At 56.2% G+C, this 18648-nt stretch overlaps 11 protein-coding genes across 11 annotated transcripts; 3 read left to right on the top strand and 8 right to left on the bottom strand.

Moving 5' to 3' along the window:
* Positions 1-47: 47 nt before the first annotated feature.
* On the bottom strand, positions 48-3057 carry QBC33DRAFT_446284 (uncharacterized protein; the record flags this gene model as incomplete). The annotated part of the gene is given in 10 exon segments (XM_060424363.1): positions 48-1031; positions 1055-1228; positions 1296-1379; positions 1441-1559; positions 1610-1697; positions 1755-1802; positions 1831-1832; positions 1852-1925; positions 1984-2145; positions 2201-3057. 10 exon segments carry the CDS (start codon positions 3055-3057, stop codon positions 48-50), a joined length of 2592 nt encoding a protein of 863 aa, XP_060286096.1.
* A 1041-nt stretch (positions 3058-4098) lies between these two features.
* On the bottom strand, positions 4099-5787 carry QBC33DRAFT_576422 (uncharacterized protein; the record flags this gene model as incomplete). The annotated part of the gene is made up of 1 exon (XM_060430910.1): positions 4099-5787. One exon carries the CDS (start codon positions 5785-5787, stop codon positions 4099-4101), a length of 1689 nt encoding a protein of 562 aa, XP_060286095.1.
* Positions 5788-6227: 440 nt separating this feature from the next.
* Positions 6228-7274, top strand: QBC33DRAFT_602694 (uncharacterized protein; the record flags this gene model as incomplete). Its single annotated transcript, XM_060432157.1, has 1 exon — positions 6228-7274. The coding sequence occupies one exon, from the start codon at positions 6228-6230 to the stop codon at positions 6951-6953; it is 726 nt and encodes a 241-aa protein (XP_060286094.1). The 3' UTR covers positions 6954-7274.
* QBC33DRAFT_303624 (uncharacterized protein) lies at positions 7240-9090 on the bottom strand. The gene has a single exon (XM_060423420.1). It carries the CDS (start codon positions 8914-8916, stop codon positions 7495-7497), a length of 1422 nt encoding a protein of 473 aa, XP_060286093.1. The 5' UTR covers positions 8917-9090; the 3' UTR covers positions 7240-7494.
* QBC33DRAFT_303617 (uncharacterized protein) lies at positions 9091-9670 on the bottom strand. The gene has a single exon (XM_060423419.1). The coding sequence runs from the start codon at positions 9571-9573 to the stop codon at positions 9265-9267; it is 309 nt and encodes a 102-aa protein (XP_060286092.1). The 5' UTR covers positions 9574-9670; the 3' UTR covers positions 9091-9264.
* A 593-nt stretch (positions 9671-10263) lies between these two features.
* QBC33DRAFT_303639 (uncharacterized protein) lies at positions 10264-11927 on the bottom strand. The gene has a single exon (XM_060423421.1). The coding sequence runs from the start codon at positions 11728-11730 to the stop codon at positions 10447-10449; it is 1284 nt and encodes a 427-aa protein (XP_060286091.1). The 5' UTR covers positions 11731-11927; the 3' UTR covers positions 10264-10446.
* A 1229-nt stretch (positions 11928-13156) lies between these two features.
* QBC33DRAFT_576420 (nucleoside hydrolase) lies at positions 13157-14720 on the top strand (the record flags this gene model as incomplete). Its single annotated transcript, XM_060430909.1, has 5 exons — positions 13157-13196; positions 13269-13371; positions 13435-13604; positions 13657-13691; positions 13749-14720. 5 exons carry the CDS (start codon positions 13157-13159, stop codon positions 14718-14720), a joined length of 1320 nt encoding a protein of 439 aa, XP_060286090.1.
* A 123-nt stretch (positions 14721-14843) lies between these two features.
* QBC33DRAFT_301569 (U6 snrna-associated sm-like protein) lies at positions 14844-15754 on the bottom strand. Its single transcript, XM_060423406.1, has 3 exons — positions 15535-15754; positions 15368-15444; positions 14844-15275 (listed from the first exon to the last, which is right to left on the bottom strand). Exons 1-3 carry the CDS (start codon positions 15560-15562, stop codon positions 15081-15083), a joined length of 300 nt encoding a protein of 99 aa, XP_060286089.1. The 5' UTR covers positions 15563-15754; the 3' UTR covers positions 14844-15080.
* A 1-nt stretch (position 15755) lies between these two features.
* Positions 15756-16879, bottom strand: QBC33DRAFT_302708 (uncharacterized protein). Its single transcript, XM_060423411.1, has 2 exons — positions 15900-16879; positions 15756-15829 (listed from the first exon to the last, which is right to left on the bottom strand). The coding sequence occupies exon 1, from the start codon at positions 16529-16531 to the stop codon at positions 15998-16000; it is 534 nt and encodes a 177-aa protein (XP_060286088.1). The 5' UTR covers positions 16532-16879; the 3' UTR covers positions 15756-15829; positions 15900-15997.
* Positions 16880-17008: 129 nt separating this feature from the next.
* On the top strand, positions 17009-18004 carry QBC33DRAFT_446267 (Pyruvate/Phosphoenolpyruvate kinase-like domain-containing protein; the record flags this gene model as incomplete). The annotated part of the gene is made up of 4 exons (XM_060424361.1): positions 17009-17183; positions 17243-17335; positions 17395-17420; positions 17477-18004. The coding sequence occupies 4 exons, from the start codon at positions 17009-17011 to the stop codon at positions 18002-18004; spliced, it is 822 nt and encodes a 273-aa protein (XP_060286087.1).
* A 214-nt stretch (positions 18005-18218) lies between these two features.
* QBC33DRAFT_556296 (uncharacterized protein) lies at positions 18219-18598 on the bottom strand (the record flags this gene model as incomplete). Its single annotated transcript, XM_060429714.1, has 2 exons — positions 18219-18344; positions 18404-18598. 2 exons carry the CDS (start codon positions 18596-18598, stop codon positions 18219-18221), a joined length of 321 nt encoding a protein of 106 aa, XP_060286086.1.
* Between the last annotated feature and the right edge of the window lie 50 nt (positions 18599-18648).

Genomic DNA, 18648 nt, shown 5'->3' with positions numbered 1-18648 from the left:
TAGAGAGAACCTCCCACTCCCGCCGCCCGGCATGATGATGTTCCGCTCTACGGTGCGCCATCAGTGACCGAGGTGGCCCGGCTCTCCAGACGGCGACTGAAACGCGAATGCGCGCTCCCGGGGGGCGGCAGGGCTGGCGGCACGTACGTCAGTGCCGGAACTGTCAGGCCGTACGGCTCTGTCCGGCCCTCGCGGTCGTGCTGGTCAATCTCGACGCGGATGCAGATGTCCAGGCCCCCGTCGCTGCCCTTGCCGTGCTCCGTGGGCGACGCGGCCTTGTGCTTGGTCCCCGCACCGGCCTCGCCGGCGTGGAGTGGGGAGTGCCCGTCCTTGCCAGGGAATGCTCCCGAGCACTTGCTTCGGAAGCTCAGGCCGGCGCTTGAGCCGGGAGGGCGTACGCTGGATGCGTCGCCGTTGGCCCGGTTGTCCAACGGGGGTGGCGCAAGGGTGTTCGACGGCTCCGTCTCCGGCCCCAGCCTGGCGGCATTATTGGGCGAGTTCTCCGTGATCACGGCAAAGTTGCGGCTGGGCATGGTGACCTGATTGTGGTTGGCAGTCTTGGTGCTCGTCCCCGGATCCTTGTCGAACATTTTGAGCAGGGTCTCGTCGGTGTCGTGGCCAAGGTGGTGGATCTTGTTTCTCCGGGCGAGGAGATTTGCGACTGCGCTTGGAGGAGGCTTGTTCACGATGGCCGAGGATACAACGTTCACCATATACCGGTGATCGTTCTCGCTTTGGATGTTCAGACGTGGCTTTGAATAGAACCTCCCGAGCGCGGCCAGATGGACATCGCCGCCTAATATCGTGATGCGAATCGAGAACTCAGCACAGATGCCCTGCAGCCTCTCGACCAACAGGTTCCTCTCCTTCTTGTGAGTTCTCGCAGTATAGTGATCGTCCAGATCATCGAGGAGGTCAACGCTGCCGTCAAAGTGGTTGAAGAAGCCACCACCGACCCCAAATCTCCGGTTCATGAACTTAATTGGACCCATTACGGGGCTTGCGAAGACGTTCTCGAGCCAGGTCAAGCGCTGTAACCAGTCAGTAAACAAACGGCTATGGGGTGCCTCATCGGACTGAGACTTGCAGGATATGCAATTGGGATGCCGAGCAAGAGGATGAGATGCTTGTATGGATTGCCAGATTGGGCTGCGGAGCCCAGCTCCAGCCGTAAGCGGTCGAATATCTGATCATACGTCTCGGGATAGTTGACCTGGTGCCGGGTGCGCTGCGAGACTGGAGTCAGACGAGGCGGGGACAGAACACTTTGATGCGATACCCGTGGGGCGTCATACCTCGGTTCGAGCATCAATCCCTAAAAATGCTATTCTTGCTCCCAGTCTCGCAAACATATTGTGCGAATGTTCGGCAACGTAAGGCTAGGTAGTAGAGTACAAGTAAGCTTATGGACCAGCATGGCCAGGCTGGGGCTCGTCTTACCCCTGGCTTCGAACCGACGATGTAGTTTGGCTCGGTCATCTGTGGATGGACATAGGCTTCGGCCAATTGGACGGGGTCAATCCCTTGGCCGGTTTCCGACGGCGATTCCAGGACATGGTCTTGCAACTGTGAGTGTGGCTCGCATTCTCCAAGAGGATGTATCACTCACCCGTGGTGTACGTCGACGGCGGGGGAGGGAGGTGGTGCTGAAACAGCATATAATACTTGTGCGCAGTGCCACCGATGCCTCTAAACACCTGCAGGTACCGTCAGAAAAGGGGGCCGGGCCGAGAGTGGGCGTTCTCATCTCTTACATCGCACTTCATGAACTCGTTCACATATGATCCAAAGCCGTCAATGATCTGAAAATCCGTGTTAGCAGGGGACCACCGCTCAGGATTCCATGGCAACTTGCATCGTGATCATCCCAGATGTTCAACTGGGGAATCTGACCATTCGCAGAAGCGAATGGCTCGAGTCCATACCTTGGAAAAGCGTCAAAGTCAGTGATAGAATCGCTAGACGGCAGGCCGGGTGACAAACCAGCGAATGTAGTTCTTGAGGTAGTAGTCATCACAAGCTTGGCGCAGACTCTCCGGAAAGGGGTAGTCCTTTCTTTTTTTCGGATTAGCGATATCCGTCCATTCTCTGAGAGGACCGGCGACTCTGATCCCGTCATTATATATCTGGTCACCACCCCCGATCCTGTGCGAGTTAGCTTGTCAGATTCTACCGCTCATCTTGGCGCCCGGAAACATACATGACGTGGAACGGCGCTTCTTCGTGGCGCCTGAGGACGTCGTTCCAGAGTGCGGCTCCGCTCCAGGCCTTCTCGTCGGTTCCAACGCTGAACCCATTGCAAGAGTGGAACATGATCCTGAACGACTCTGTAATGGCGGGGACGTAGAAGGCGCTCCGCTGGGGCTTCGTCTTGCTGGCGAAGCGCAAGTCTGGCAGCGTGTACTCCCACCTGGTCTCGGCCTGCTCGAGCGGGACGGACAAATCGAATCTCCAAAAGGTATTTCGGGGATCTGAATAGAGGCAAACACCCCCAACCTTAGTGCCGCCCGCGCCCGTGCCCGCGCCCGCGCCTTCATCCCGTTGCCCAGCACGACTCAGAACCAGAGTCGGCACAAAGGCCTGCGTCTTCCCGCCTCCCCTGGTCACCACCAGCACGCTCCCGACCCACGTTGTGCCCTCCATGCGCCTGTAATTCAGCAGCGGCCCGACGGCGATATCCTTCCCATCAGTCGGCGTGCGCTCGGGGGAATTGGCCGCCGCCGTGACGGGCCGCGAGCCGCTGGTCGCCTCGCGCGCCTCGGCGGCCCCGGCGAAGACGGGCTTGAACCGCGGCGTGCCGGGCGGCCTGTCGAGGTGCCCGGCGTCGTCGGGCGAGATGCGCGACGAGTTGAGGAAGTCGGTCAGGTCGTTGACGCGGCCGCGCGCCTCGGGCTCTCGCGCGACGGCCGGGCCGTGCTGTCGCGCCGCGTGGCGGGCATAGGCCGAGGATTCCTGGTGCCGCCAGCGCGTGGCTGACGCGTAGGGATTGCTACCACTAGAGTCTCCGTGATCTTCGTCATCGAAGAGGTCGTCGTCTGGATCACGGCGAGAAGACATGGCTGGCGGTTGTGGAGCTGTTCAGGGAGGTTCGCCCGCCTCGAGAATGTGTGAATCCCCTGGATATTAGTATTCAAGGCCCAATGTGTGCCGTGTGCCGTGTCAATCCTTGAAAATGGCAGTGTGCGTCACTCATACTCCTGGGCGCAGCCAACTATACGCGTGGAGGACGGCCAAACGCAGACAAGGAACAGAAGGCGAAAAAGACGGTGGATAAAGCTGGGGAAAAGTAATAATAACTCGATCCTGGGCTGCAGGGCAGGCGTGTCAACAAGATCGGACGATCAGACCGCTGCTCTGGGTAGGACAGGAGGTACGCCGCCAAGACCCTTGAAATCAAGCTCACATGTTAGCCTAGGGGGAAGTACCTACCAGTATCTTGCCGGGTTTCCGAAGACAGTTGATACATAGTAGTACATAATCCCACATGACGTAGCACGACGATCGGAAGCCATGCCTTAAAAAGTATATTGCTGGCCCCTTAAAAACTTGGATTGTCTCCGCGGGCAGGGTCATTTAGCTATTCTGGCAGGAGCAATTAGGTATTCGGGCAGGGGCATTCAGGTACTCAGGGGCATTTAACTGTTAGAGCAGGAGCATTTGGCTAGTCGTCGCTATTGCTAAAGGATCGTGCCACGCCCAACTTTAATTGGCACTTGAGGGCTCGCACTAATTAGATATCACCAAGAGCTTACAGGCGCTAGGCCATCCCGCAATATGTCCACAGAGATGAATACCTTGCGTCCCCTTCCACAATGGAGACATTTCACACAGCATCGACTGGCCAACCGCTGCAGCCTCGCGTACATGAGATCTCAACCATCCGCGCCAATACGCCAGCAACAGATATGCCATCAAATGCATGCCTCGCGTATATGGATTCGCCTGTAACCTATCTATCAGCCGTAGGAAGGGACTCGAGCAGACAACACTACGCAGTAGAGATGGTTTGCGTTCCCGCATTTGAATACAGGTCTATACAGTGGATTAATGTACAATACAATACAAAACCTATACCTATATGGGGTTTGATCGAGACAACTATTTCTTCTCCATGAGCTTGTCCACTATTCCCAGATTGGTCTGCCTTTCCTCTCTCAACCGCTGCTTCTTCTCGTTCATCTTCTTCTCGAGCAGGTGGCCGGCGGCGATGCCCACCCCAATACCAGAAATATGGGACGCGATGTCCAACATATGGTTCTTGGAGAACATGGCCGAGATGTTCACAGCCAGCATCAAGCCGATGAAGCCCAAGCCCTGGACACCGGTCGACGGGTCGGGAGGCAGGCCAAGGATCTTGAATCCGTCGAACCTATGCATCCAGAAGTACGCTGCCGCGACGCCGTATATGGCGCCAGACGCCCCCAGGGTCGTCAGATGCAGCTGGTTCCTCAGCACAAGTGAGTAAAGTGTGGCCAGGAACCCAACAGAACCCGACGCGAAATACGCCGCCAGGAAGTTGCCCCGGCCCACCTCATCATGTAACCTGACCCCGAAGAACCAGAGGAAGAGCATGTTGGTGAACAGATGGCTGGCTTTCTGGTGGGAAAACATGGCGCCGATGATGCTGAGCGGCTTCGGAGTCGCTGCCACGACCATAAAGTACCTGTTCATCATGCCCCAGAGGGGCGGGAACTTCCAAAGCATGAAGCCGGCCACGTTGAGCCCAATCAGTGCAAGGACCGTGGCGGCAGCGGGGGGGACGTCGGGCCAGAGCCTTGCCTTGCGTTGCGGCGGGCGATAGAACTCGGCGTAGGCGACGAGACCGCCCACGAGGAGCGCCACGACGATGGTCGACGGCAGGAGCCTTTCCCAGGCCCGCATCTTTGGAGGCTCTTTTAGGTCCGAAGTCGCCGCCTCCATCCATTGCTGCATCCGCACGCTGACCTGCCGAGGCTGGTTTAGATCGGTGGTTTGCAAGCCTCCCGGGTTCAGCCTCGCCTGCTCCTCCTCCTGCTTCTTCTTCTCCTCTTCCCTCCGCTTGAGCTCTTCCTTCCACAAGGCCTCATTCCTTGCTCGTATTTTATCCAGCACGCCTCGTCCGTAGACAGGATCTTGCGGTTGGGTCTCGTCCACCTCTTCCTTCTTGTAGATGTTGAAACGGCTCGAATATCCTGGCGTCTTAGCCTTGTCGCCCTCTTCGACTTCCATCTCTTCCGAGCCTTCCAACGTCCGCAGCTCGTCCTCTGCTCTCAGTCCGGCGTTGGCAATCTCGTTGACAGGAACGCGTTGTCGAAGGTACGCAAGGGCGGCATTCTGCAGCTCCTCGGCGAACTGCACCGTATTTACCTTGACAGCCGGGTCGTCGAGAGTGCCGGCGACTCTGCGGCCATGGAGGATACGTAGCAACTTGTTCGCGGCGGCAGGACGTATACCTGGGCCAAAGGCAGCGAGGACCTCGTGCTGCTCAAGGTCTTTCCCCCTGAAGGGGAGGCCAATGTCGTCTCGGTAATTCGGGGGTAGGTCGACATAGTCCCTGATGACTGAGCCCGAGAATATTGTTCGCACGCCAATGCGGATCTGCGGATTTGGGAAATGGAGGCGCCTACTTGCTGCCAGTGGTGTCCGGGCGAAGGGATCTCTAGACAGCCGTGGTACAGGGCGCGGCTGATTTGTTGAGTAACACCGAGCACATGAGAGCCCGGTCGACCTTGCCGGTGACCTCGAGACTCTCTCGATGGCGAGCTGGAGTCTCGACCGGAAGGCGGCGGCATTGAGTGATGTAGTCATTGCTGCAATATATAAGGCGCCAAGGCCGCGTCGTGTCGCGAGCCTTCAGCCCTCAGCCCTCAATCCGTCGCTTGTCGCATGAGGCTGTCGAGAAATAGTAGGTAGCCTGATCTTGGGAAGGGTCACAAGCCAAAAATTTCACGCACGCCAGGTTAGGTGCACTTTATGCAGCCACAGCAGCAATTAAGTCCCTGCCCCACAGCGGGAAAGTGCCCCGCGTCATCCCACACTAAACTCTAAGCTTCCGTGCTGTCTACGTACATCATCTCAACCTGGAGCCAGACCCTGACTCCAACAATCGTAGCTTTAAGCGACGGCATTCAGCCTTCACGGGCACCTCTCAGAAGCCTTTCAATCCAACCCCACGGCCCAAAACCAACTAAGCCCATATCCTCACCTTGAAAGAAACCACACAAGAGAACCTCAACTGAGCAACCACCATGTCCTTCGACGCCCTCCCCATCACCCCCGCCCGCTTCGCCGAGGCGATAAAGGACCTCTCCCTCACCACCCTCCACCTCAAGGTCCTCGAGCTGCGCAACAGCATAGCCCACCTCGACTACTCCAACGAGCAGCTCCGGCCCTTCGCCGAGGGCACCGCCGAGGGCGCCGCCTCCTCCCCTCCCGGCGAACCCGACCCGGACTGCGCCGACGCGATCCGCGAGAACGAGGCGGTCATCGCCCGCATGCAGGAGCGCATCGGCCTTGTGCGCGCCGAGGTCGAGGCCCGCGGCCTCGGCTGGACAGAGTTCCAGTCCAAGGAGGAGGCCGACGCCGAGGCTGCCGCTGCCGCCGCCGCCGCTGCTGCCGCCTCCTCTGCGGCTGCGGCTGCGGCCACTGTTGCCGATGGCGCGCTCGTCAACGGGCACAGTGGCGTGGAGGCTGACTCGGTTCCTTCTCTTTCTGCTGCTGCGGCGGCGGCGTCAGCGGCGGACGGAGCGGACGGGGCGGAGGAGGAGAGACACTCGGCATGGGCGGACGGGACTTTTCAGACAGGCACGATCCGGAACGGTGAGGTGCACCTCGACGGGCCGATGGGGCAGCAGGGTCGCACACGAGGCGGGGGCGGTTCGCTGACGGACGAGGAGCTGAGGAGGCGGCTGGAGCAGCGGATGAGGGAGCTCGGGATGGACAATGATGATGATGAGGGCGGGATGCATCTCTAAACCCTGGGGGGAGGTACCGTTCTCTTGGCATTCTGACTGGGCTCTTGTTTTGGCGTTATGGTTAGAAAAGGCACGATACGAAGGGCTGGAACGGTGGTGCATCAAGGACTACGGCACCCAAAAACGGCAAGACACACTTTTGCGGGAAATATTCAGAGGCATCGAGGATTTGGACGGTTCTCTTCAACGACACAGGAACTCAGTTTAGCCCCTCGAATGCTATATATGTATGGCATGGTAGGTAGGAGGGCCGTTTTCGACTCCATAGGGAGGTACAGAAGTGTATGGTAATGCAATTCCCAAAATCAACGCCGTGTTTGCAAGGTCATTCCCTTGTCCCATTTTAATTTTCCCTGTTTTACCCATGCGATGCAGCCAGACGCCTTCCGAAAACCCAAGCAGACCAAGCCAAAGATATGAATGCCATCCCGTATACCAAATGCGATGTGAGTACAGCAGGGGCCGAGGCCAGGAAAGAAATATCACCGGTAGAGCACACGCGCCGTTGAGTCGAATCGCCGCAAAGCCTGCAGGCTCGGGTTCAGGCCCGTGATGCAAGGCTCCTATCCGCAGAGAGCTGTTCTTGAGTCAGGCCGGACGGTTCGCCTGGGCTTGCATTCGTAACTTCTTGGACCGCTGGCTCGGCATGGCCCTCATCGTTTCGCAGGGCCACTTCAGACTGTTCGGTTGTGTCGGAGTTCAGAATCGTCGAAAGTCGCGGTCGTTGAGCCGCGTGGGTCGCAGGCATAGAGTTGCCCGATGATTTTCGGCCCTTCGATATCCTCTCCCCCTCGTCGTCCGACTCGAAGGTAGGTGCCGCGACTGGTCGTCGTGTTCTTGATTTATGCTTCTGTTCGGCTTTCTCTGGGTCCTCGTCCGACTCGGCAGATAGACTGAGGCTGCGGCTCCTCATAGTGCGCTGGCTCTTCGGCCTGGGCGTGGCCACCGACCTCCGGGTGTGCGGCCTGCTTGCCGACGAGCTAGAGCGATCCCTAGTCTCGGCTGGAGTCTCGCCCATGCGCATCTTAGCCTCGACAGCCCGCTCCCCGACCAACCGGGCAAGCGCACCGTCGCCCGAGGCCATGGTTCTCTTGCTCACCATGCTCGCCGTGCTAGCACTCCTACTGACGGGCACCTTCCCCTCCATAACCTTCGCCGGCGGTGGTGGTTGCAACATCCAGCGGTGGCCGTCTATGTGCGAGGGTTTGCTGCTCACGACTGGTGGGTGATAGTCGTTGACCGGAGGGTTCTTTGGCGGGTAGTAGAAGTTATATCGGTCTGTATCCGTCACAGGCTTTTCCTTGCCCAACTTGGCCTCCACAAAGCGACCCGCAGATGTGCCGGCCTGCTTGATGGCATCCATGAGCTTGTGACCTGTCCTAGATAACTCGTGCCCCCACAGCTCCTCGTCCTCGCGCTGGTACCGTTTGCGGTTCCAATCGTCGCCTGTTGAGACAGACGCCGTTTTGCTCAGTGCTGTGCTCGCGGCATCGGCATCTTCTTCGGGTACTACCGTGGGGGCGCTTCCCAGCCCGTGTATGATTGCTGAGCTTGGTATCGCATTTGGTATCGCATCCAGGGTGGTGTCCGCAGTGGTGTCCGCAGTGATGGTGTCTGCAGGTGGCCCTCCGTGGCTGGTGGCTAGACTACTCCTCGTAGTTATGCCGCTATCCTGGCCGGCACTCGTCAATCCTCTTTGGCTGGTGTTCTTGCTTGCCACGTCACCTCCCCTCCCCTTCTTTGGCAGGCTCGGTCCCATCATGATCTCCTCGTCCCAGTACGGATTTGTGTTGAACGGTGAGGGATGTTGGTACAGCCCCGGCTGCCGTGTTTCGATTTGCGACTTTTCTTCACGCTCTTTTTTGGCCTGCTGTCGGGCTTTGTGGCGATGCCGAACTTTAGCACATGGGGTGCACGCCAGGTAGTAGAAAACGGCGGATTGAACGGCGACGGAGAACGACATCTTGACAACGTGAGGCCAGGATCGTTTATGAACCTCTTCTCGCGTATTCACCTCCCCAATGCCCTTCGCCGGGTTGCAGGGTAGACGGTTATCGAAGAAGGATCATTCGGTAACAAAACGCGTGGTTTTGCGGCACAGGGCCGGCCTTCAGATCTTGGGTATTACGGTGGCGTGAGAGCGGGACATGGGATATGCCGGGATCCAAGTGTCGGCGATGGCGGCTCTCACAGGGTCAAAATGTAGCCAGGAAAGGGGTTAATAGTCCAAGTTATTCGTTGCTGTAGTTATTCGCCGGAAGGCATACCGGCTGCGCGGAAACGTTAAGTCCAAGGATATGTGCTGATATGGTTATCGCGGCGGGGGTTCGGTGGGTGGGCTTGGTTCGAGATTATTCCAAAGAAAGGGGCTACTGTAGTACGAAGTAGGAATGAATGTGGGGGAGAATGTGGAAGACGTGGTTAACGACGACCGGCCATGACTTGGCGGGAAGGTGGAGGTCAGTATACAATGGCTAAATGAAGAAGAGACGGGCTGAAGAGAGCTGAATGAAGGGCGATGGCGGGGGCTTAGGGAGGGTAATAAGAAACAAAACCGTGGCATCCAGCGAACCCGAGGGATGGACTTGACCCAGATGAGGGATAAGGTAAGGAGGATCATTTTGAAGTAACCCCGGATTCACCTTACGGAAGTACCGTCGTGCTCAGCGTGGGCCCCCGTAAATCCCCGCACGGGCTCAAATGGGCGTTTTGGTACCAAACAACAATAAAACGGCTTACCAAAAGGGGGAGCTGACGTTGACCAAGCCAACTTGTTTTCTCCTTGGCATTCTGAAGATCGGCTTGTCCTGCCAATGCCTGCAGTGTCTTCCATGAATCACCTCGGAATCCAGACTCGTGGGAATGTAGGTACCCAAGGGATGGGGTGGGGTGATATTACGCACATGCATGACTAACAGATATACTAACAGATATGCACGTTGGGGCCAACAGACCGACTTCTAGCGGATGCGCACATACCCTCCTATAATTGGTGTAGGCATGTACATGCCAAGCATCAATCACCAACGCAGAGAAACAGTACAGCTGTCTTTTTTTTTTTTTTTTTGGGGGTTTTATTTTCTAGCTTGCTGGGGATAACATACATTGCGGCGGCTCTTCTTTACTAAAGATAGGCTCAGCTTCAGCCATTTTGCGGGGTGGGTACTTCGTCTGCCAGATCCCATATTTTTATCGACATAGAAAAAGACTGGAAGCCTGAATACCATCTGGCTTTTCCCATGGTATGGTACATGCGTCGTCAACTCCTTGCCCAACCGATCAAAAAGAAAAAGCAGGAAATCCGCTGCGACGATAACGTCCGATGGACCGTCGAGTATGTCTGATGAGGGGCGCAAGAAGGGAAACAATGGGCCAACGCCCAACGGATGTCTAGCTAGGTAGGTTGGTTAGTAGGGTCGAAAATAAAATATAAAAGGCCTCCCATCCCATATCCATGCCCATGCCCAGCCACTCGACAGCTGGAGGAACATCCTTAGACGTCCCATTCCTCTTCCACCTCTTGCTCATCGTTTGAGCTTAGTGCGGCAAAGGACGACTGCTGGGTGAAGGTCTTGGAGGGCCTTCCATTTACGCCAGCACTCTGTGCCTTGGTGACAACAGGTTGCGAGGCGACTGGTGCGACCGGCTCAGCTTTCGAAATAGCTTCGTTGGCTTTCACGTCGTCGCCGGTAGTCTCTTTCCTCTTCGTCTTAGAGGCCTTCTTGGCCTTCACAGTGTTCCAAGCTTCCTCCTCGTCTCGGAGCAGTTCCAACTGGTCCTCCTCTGAAGGGAGGGATGATATCCAGCTATCAGCCTTGCCAGCTGACGGAGCTGGCGCCTTCGAGGCATTCGCGGGCTGCGCCGTGTTGAAGGTATCGAGGGGTTGGACAGGCATGAAACCGCCGTTGGAGTTGCCGCCGTTGGAAGTCCCGTTCTGACCATTGTTGGTCCATGCAGACGGCCCATTATAGGAGGCAGCGGAGCTGGAGCCGTCCTTTGCGGCCCGGCCTTCGGACACCCGTGCGAGTCTCCGTTGGGCCTCAAGCTTGACTTTTCGGTCTTGTTCGGCTTCCTCGCGGGCCAGCTTTGCAGCCTCGGCCTTCTGGCGGTTTTGGCGCTGCTTCTTCGTCTCCGTCTTCTCGGGAGCCTTGGCGTTCTTCTCCTTCTTCTTGGTCTTGTCCGTGTCGGTCAGCCTGAGGACCGAAGGGCCGTTGTTAGATGGCTGGTCAAGCATATCGGAGACACCACCGGCATCAATTGGGCGTGCTTCGGGGGAGGCAATTGGCGATTGATCATCATCGGCATCTGCTCCGGCCGTAGAGGAAGGGGCGGAGACCTTGTCCTCCCGCTCTTGGGCCTGCGACTGCTTCACCGATTTCTGTCGCTTCTCGTCGCCCTTCTTGGGGCCTGTGAAGCTGGTGCCCTGCTTGATGCTTGCGAGCTGTCGAGCGAATTCCCGATTGTCAGCGCCATCGTCGGAGCTGTAGTCGACAACCTGGTTGGTGGGGACCGAGGGCTTCGAGGTTCGTGGCTTGGCCTTTGTCGCCTTGTCCGAATCTTCAATGTCCTTGGTGTATGAGCCTCCGCGTTGCCGCTTTGCCTTGTCCTTGTTCTCCTTGCGACTCTGGAGATTCTGTCTGTCCTCCAGTCTTTGCCTGTGGGAGGCGGCCCGGGCGGCTTCGCGCGCTCTTCCATCCTCAATGTATCTGAAGGCATAGTAGCCGGCGATACAGAGGACGAGGGTCCATCCTCCGAGTGTAGAGAGGGAGGCACCCATTATGGCTGCTGGGATGCGAATGCTGAGGTGAGAAGGTCGAGATTCTGCGCTGATCTGCGCTGAAGAAGAAGCAGAGCTGTACTCTGTGGTGCTTCAAGGTGGAGGGAGAAAGGAATATGAATTGACGTCTGGACCCGATTGGCAAGGGACGGAGAGCTGCTAAAGTGGGGAGATTTTTGGGGGATGAAGATCAAGGTTTCTGTTGCTCGAGATTTTGTAGACTCTCTGGATGTGGCAAGTCTGGCCTGAGTTGGAGATGAAATAGGGATGGCTTGGATACCCACCCCAAGCGACAAGGAATAGGGAATACGAGGAGAGTTAGACGGATTTGGAAGGCAGAGGTGTAGCGGGCTTGGGGAGAGAAACAAATTGATGAGAGAGAGAAGGCTGCCGAATGTTGTGTGTGATGCCACCCTCAAGGTTTCAGCAACGCGAAATAAACAGGTGGCTTCAGCAGTTCGTCTTGTGCATCCAATGCTGGCTTCATGGATCCACTGGCCAGTGGTTTCCCATTTCGGGCCAAAGATGCCGCGTTGCTTCGCCTCGGCAGGTACCTCCCTACACTAGCAGGTACTCATTTAAAGTTTGGGAAGGTACCTACCTGCCCCAAAGCCTCTCTGCTTCACCTAGCACGCCCCTGTTCTTGTGTTCAACAACCAAGTGAAGGCGTGACGAACTCTAAGTAACCGATCTGACTGACACGGTGGGTGACGAAGCAAGCCAAAATTCTTCTTCAATAGCAACTAGGCGTATCACAGAGAGACACCAGACTGCATTCCAGATGTCTTGTACCTCCGTTTGTGACATGTGGTCTCTCCTATCTATTAGCGCGTCAAATTCCCAAGCCTTATTCACCGAAGGGGAGATTATGTATACAGTCCAGAAGCACTGTGAAATGACTTTTAGTCCCAGAGGCTTCTGAGACAGTCGGGATTTAACAAGCGTGTTTCTCAAACGTTGTTCCAAGGCGTCTATATGTGGAGTTTACGTCGCCAATTCAGAGCTGTAGGTAAGGTACTGTACCTACCTAGGTAGTCTTGAGGGTTCCCGGGGTAGAGGTACGTAAGTTTTAACGGCCTACACCTGCCAGGAGCCACTGCCAAGACCCCGAGGCGTGCGGGTTGAGTGCTCGCCGGAGTCGGCACCGAAACTGGGGCCGAACCAGAGTAGTGAAGTACTAACTAGGTAGGTCGACATGGCGCACATTACACAGTAAGGCAGGGAATCCTCCGTACCTACGACTGCAAACGGTCCGGCACGGATACCACCAGACCGTTCCGCCCGCATCGCCGACTTCCAAGTTCCAATTAGCAGCGTAAGACCTGGTCGAAAGCAACAGCCAGCAACCTCTCCGCGTCGTGACTCCATTTATCCGACTTGGCCTATCCTGCCATTATTCCGTGCCTGAATGCCCCCGCTATCCACCATGGCGCCAAAGAACCGTATCATCATCGATACCGATCCAGGTTTGGCCTCCCCCTGTCGACTCTCCCTGGTGGGCTAGTAGGAAATAGCCACTGATGATAGGTACTCAATAGGAGTTGATGATGTCCTTGCCATGCTCCTTGCTCTCAGTGCTTCGCCTGATGAGTTGGAGATCGCCTTGATATCAGTGACATATGGCAACGTCGAACTCCAAAGGCAAGCCTCTCCTGCTCCCTACTCACACTCACATATATCTCTAACAACAGCAACTCTATACAGCTGCTTGCGCAATGTAGTGGCTATCTTCCACGTACTCGGGAAAGAGATGAAGTGGCGGGAGTCCGTAGGCAAGACAGGCGGCTATGGGACCTTACAGGCCTTCAAGCCTATTGTCGCTATTGGCGCCGAGCATCCCCTGGAGGATACTCTCCTGATGGCGGACCACTTCCGTAGGTAATACCATCGGCCCTATAAATACTCATCCCGGCTAACCCAGCATAGATGGCGCGGACGGCCTCCACGGTGTTCATGACGCTGTGAGTTTTACATTCTCTCTCAGGACTATAAATAAACCTTGACCCTAACCGCTTCAGCACCCGCACTTAACTCCTGCAGATACATGGCGGTCGCTCTTTCTAGACAGTACGAGCGGTCCAGCTCAGACCTCTGAGCCGCCAGCGTATTCTTCTTACTTTACTCCGTCAAGGACTGTTGCCCACAAGGAGATACTTCGTATTCTGAAGGAAGAGCCCGAGGACACGATAACCATCGTTGCCATTGGGCCCCTGACCAACCTTGCTCTTGCCGCGGCTGAGGATCCCGAGACTTTCCTTCGGGTAAAGGAAGTGGTAGTCATGGGTGGGGCTATAGAGGTGAATGGCAATATCACGCCCGGCGCCGAGTTCAACTGTTATGCCGACTCCGTGGCGGCGGCCAGGGTCTTTGCCCTGACGTCCCCGACGCCAGCGTCGACGATGCCACCCGCTCCAAACAACGTGGCCGGCCTTCCCCCATATCCGGCAGTCCTTCCCCGGCAGTTGAAACTGACACTATTCCCCCTCGACATCACAACACCCCATGAGATCCGAAGAGTCTCTTTCACTGAGCAGATCGAGAAGTTCAAATCAGCCGGTAGCCCCCTGGCTGAGTGGACCGAGACATTCATCTTGAGAACCTTCGACAAGATCGACTCCATCCTTGGCGATGGGAGTGAAGCGGCCCTCTCACTGCACGATCCTCTCTGCATCTGGTACCTGTTAACGCGGGATCAGCCGGGCTGGAAGCCGGTCCCAAAACTCGAGGACATCAGAGTTGAGACTGTCGGGCAATGGACCCGGGGAGTGCACGTCGTAGACCGCCGCATCCGGGCAAAGCCTGGCGAGAGGCAGAATCCGGCCGTCAAGACCCACCCTGATGATCCCATGGAGGCACTGACCTTCGACGAGGTCCCAGGCGACACGTTGGGTTGGCTTAGTACCAGGAAGGGGAATAGGATCAACAGGATCGTCGAGTCTCCGGGAACAGAGCTCTTCGCTACCGAGTTGATGAGAAGGTTGTTTGAATAAAGCTCGATAGGTTATTTAGGGGGGTATCTCAAATTGCCATTGCTCGCCAATACTGAGCCGGCTCCACCATGTACTCTCTTGGAGTGTGTCAGCGAAGAACTAACAGGTATAGAGAGCGCTGAGGTAGTAGAAATGGCATACCCTTTCCTTTCATATGCCAATTTTAGTGCCAGTGCCAATGTAGTCGTGATATCGTAACGACCTCAAATACCCTTTTTATCGTCCCGAATGGCATCAAATAGCAGAGATGCCCCAAGGACCTCAACATCCTCGGCCAGGAGCTTGCAAGTATAGGCACTCACACACATGCCTCCCACTGTCTTCTGCCTTGGCTTCCTCTCCTTCCTCCCGTGTGCCACCTCAAGAGTGTTTAATCCCCCCAATAGTGGCGCCCTTCACCTTGGTCCAGTTAATGCTGTTGTCCAGCGCTTCATCGACCAGCCCTACGGTGCAGACATTGTCGCCGCGGACAATGTACAGGCCAAGAGGCACCACGGTAGATGGTTCTGCGTCGTCCGGATCACGAATCACTCGCTCGACTGTCGTTTGCATTACCTACTCCCCCATCACAGTCACAGCCATCAGCATTCTATCGCCAAAACATTCCCCGAGCACGGAGAGGAGAGGAGGGGTGGAGTGTGCCATACCAGGTTGGTCGTCTGGTCGCAAGACAAGAGGGTCCCCACCAGGGTTCTGCCATCTGCGGTTATGACACAGATTTTCTCTATCGATCCGTTAGGCCTTTTTGTCCCGGGCTTGTAAGCTTGCCATGGCCTGGGGCGGTCACCCCGGGTGAGGGCTGGGGGCGACTTACTCTGCAGGTAGGGATTGAGGAACGACATCTTGATTTGTTGCCACAGTCAAAGGCTGGGGTATTTTAGCCCAGGCAGTACGGCTTGAGCAAGTTCCAGGCTTAGAAAAGGGCAGAAGAAAAAGCCAACCCGAGCTGTCGAATATAACACCTAGCGAAAGGCTTCCAGTACATCGAGTTGGGTGAAAATTGTTGGAGCTTGAAGCTACTTCACAATGCGTACAGTGCACCCAAGCTTGGGCCACGTTAGATGAGGGGCATTCATGCAATAAACGGGGCCTTCTGACGCTCACGTAACCTACAAATTACATATTCTTATATCAGGGCTGGGTTACTGAAGAGAGGGCATGAGAATAACAGGCACCTACCTGTTAAGGTAAAATATATATAAATATGGTCCGTCTAGGCAGTTTGTAGAGTTGTTTCCTCCTGCCGTCAAATTACTGACTGTTGTCGTTGGCGCAGCTTAACCTAGCACTTGACGAGAAGACCTCAACATCACGTTTGGCTCATATAGCACGGCGAGAAGGGGAATAAGTGCGCTGAAGGTGGACATCGAGATAATAAGTTTCAGTGTCATAAGTGCTGTCATATAATCGCAATCTGTGAAGAGTGAAGCAGTTTGAGGGAGTACCAGCCGGACATAGCATCCAATCCGAAAGCACTGTAGCGTGTTCCGTACCTTTTCGGCAGCAGGCCGGTTCGGTAGATCCTCCGGGTGTGGATTTCGACTCCAACCGGCCACCTCACCGCACCCCGGTGTGCCGGCACCGGAGACTTCACGCGAGGCCTTCCAAACGATGCAAAGTCCGCATGTAGGTTTGCTCCTTGTGGCCTGTGTTACTGGGATATGAAGCCGGTTTCTAGGTGCATCTCTATTCGGGCGCCTATTCGCGAACCAAACAGGTATCCACAGTGATGGAGAGAGCAACGCACTCGAGGCCTTCCAAACATTGGCAAACAACATACGGATAGTATCCGGCAATTGCTGTCCTCCCATGTCGAGTGGGACGGGATCGCCAATAGGGAGGTTCGCTTTGGCATAGGAGCTACCCCGCAGTCTTCGGCGAGCCAGCCAAAGCGGGGAGGGGTGGGTTGTTCACTCGACGAGTCAACACCGGCATCAGGGCAGTCGAGACAGTCGAAGATTGCGCTCACTTACAGCGCCTGTCTGGGTAAGTTGGTCGTCGACCGCCGAACAATTTCCATTGACACTGCCACACGGCTTGATTACCTACCTAGGCAGGTAGGTATTTGAAGACTCCTTTTCCCCTTCCCGCCATCCCAGGGTTGACGCTAGAACTCGCTACAGTGGATCACCGGGAAGGCAAGTGCAATGGGCCCCATGACATCAATGCCTCTGTCACTCCGCTCGCTCTCCATTCGTGGGTGGAGTCGTGGTCTGTCTTGTCGGCATCTCTCACCTCCCATGCTTGCCACCTGCACACCCAAACACAATCGCAAATTGTTCTCGAACATGGGCGCGGAATCCAAGATGCTCCAGGCGAACCGGCTGAGGCGAGTCTTTACGCAAGACGAGCGCCCAGCAATGGGCTTTTGGCAGATGCTACCGGGGGCCAACATCTCGAGGGCATTGGCGAGGGCTGGAGCGGACTGGGTCTTGGTTGACTGCGAACACGGGGTCATGGACGGTATAATTAGCACCTAGATCTTTTCGACAGGGAGACCATCTAGCTAACCGCCGGGGCAGATGCGGCAATGCACGAAGCAGTCCCGGCAATTGCGGCCCTTGGCGTTTCGCCAATCGTCCGGATACCAGACCTTCAGCCTTGGATGGTGAAACGTGAGGCCTCCCCAGAGATTCTCGACACCGAGTTGGGCAATTCACTAACAGCATCTCAGGTGCCCTAGACTGTGGTGCTCATGGAGTAAGGCAGCCAAGCAAGCTGTGGTCTGAGGAATGATAATGCTGACTTGTTCCCAGGTATTGGCTCCGCTCATACGGACGGTGGATGAAGTGAAGGACTTCGTCGCTTCAGCAAAGTTCCCTCCAGAAGGGCGTCGAGGATTTGGGTCACCATTTGCCATGCAGGCCTTCGACCCACTCCCGACCATGACAGAGTACCTGCAGCAAGCGAACGCCAGCTTGCTAACGATGGTTCAAATCGAGACGCAGGAAGCCTTGGACGCGGTGGACGAGATCGCGCCCTTGGTTGACGTCCTCTTCATCGGCCCCTTTGACTTGGGTAACAACATCGGCAAGCCCGTCATCAACGGGAGGATGGATCCCGAGCTGGACGACGCAATTGCCCGTATCCTCGGAGCGACTAAGAGGGCCGGAACGAGGTGCGGGATCTATTGTACGAGTGGCGAACAGGCAAAGCACTACTCTGACATGGGGTTCCATATGATCACCGTGGCAACGGACATCACCTCCCTGTCAGCCGTCATGGCGGACACGCTGGCGATAGCCAAGGGCGAAAGATTGCCGGAAAGGGTCGGGTCGTACTGACGGAGTGCCAGCACAGGAATCTGGGGAGGTCCGTAGGAGGGCTTCCGGGTTCGGGGGTATAATTCTAGCACTGCGGTTGAGGGTATAATTCCGAAGCAGCGGGTTCAGGGTATAATTCCAGCATGAGTGAGGAGGGATGACTCCTTCTCAGGGGTATAGATAGAATATGCAGTCCATTCCTCACCAAGTTTAAAAGGAGCTCACAAGAAGGCCATCAGGGAGCGTCCACGATATCCATCCTAGCCTCTACCTCTTCGGGACTGAAGCGGTGCATAAGCTTGACTGCTTGGGTGGCCTTTTTTGGATCTTCACCCGGTCCACTGGCTTTGCTGATATGGATCTGCCCAATGCGTTCAGATGTCCCGTTCCCTCGCCGGTTGCAGAAAGATGAAGACTCACCACCGGGACATCGAAGTCATATAGGTCCTTCCACCCCTTGGCCTCCGGCTTGACGATGTCAACCTCCCTGAACTCGAACGGGCGCGATTGCTGGACCTGGGAGAGGACAGACTTTGCCTGTGTGCAGAGGCCACAGTTTTCCCGTGTAAACAAGGTGATCCGGCAGGATTGAAGGAGTCGACTTGTAATCCGCATCTTGGATGTTGGGTCAGGAATCTCGGGATTGGGTAGAGACGATGTGTAGC

This window comes from Phialemonium atrogriseum, assembly GCF_030411735.1.
Source record: "Phialemonium atrogriseum strain 8032-3 unplaced genomic scaffold QBC33scaffold_5, whole genome shotgun sequence".
NCBI lineage: Eukaryota > Fungi > Ascomycota > Sordariomycetes > Cephalothecales > Cephalothecaceae > Phialemonium > Phialemonium atrogriseum.
This window is presented reverse-complemented; position numbering and strand designations above follow the sequence as displayed.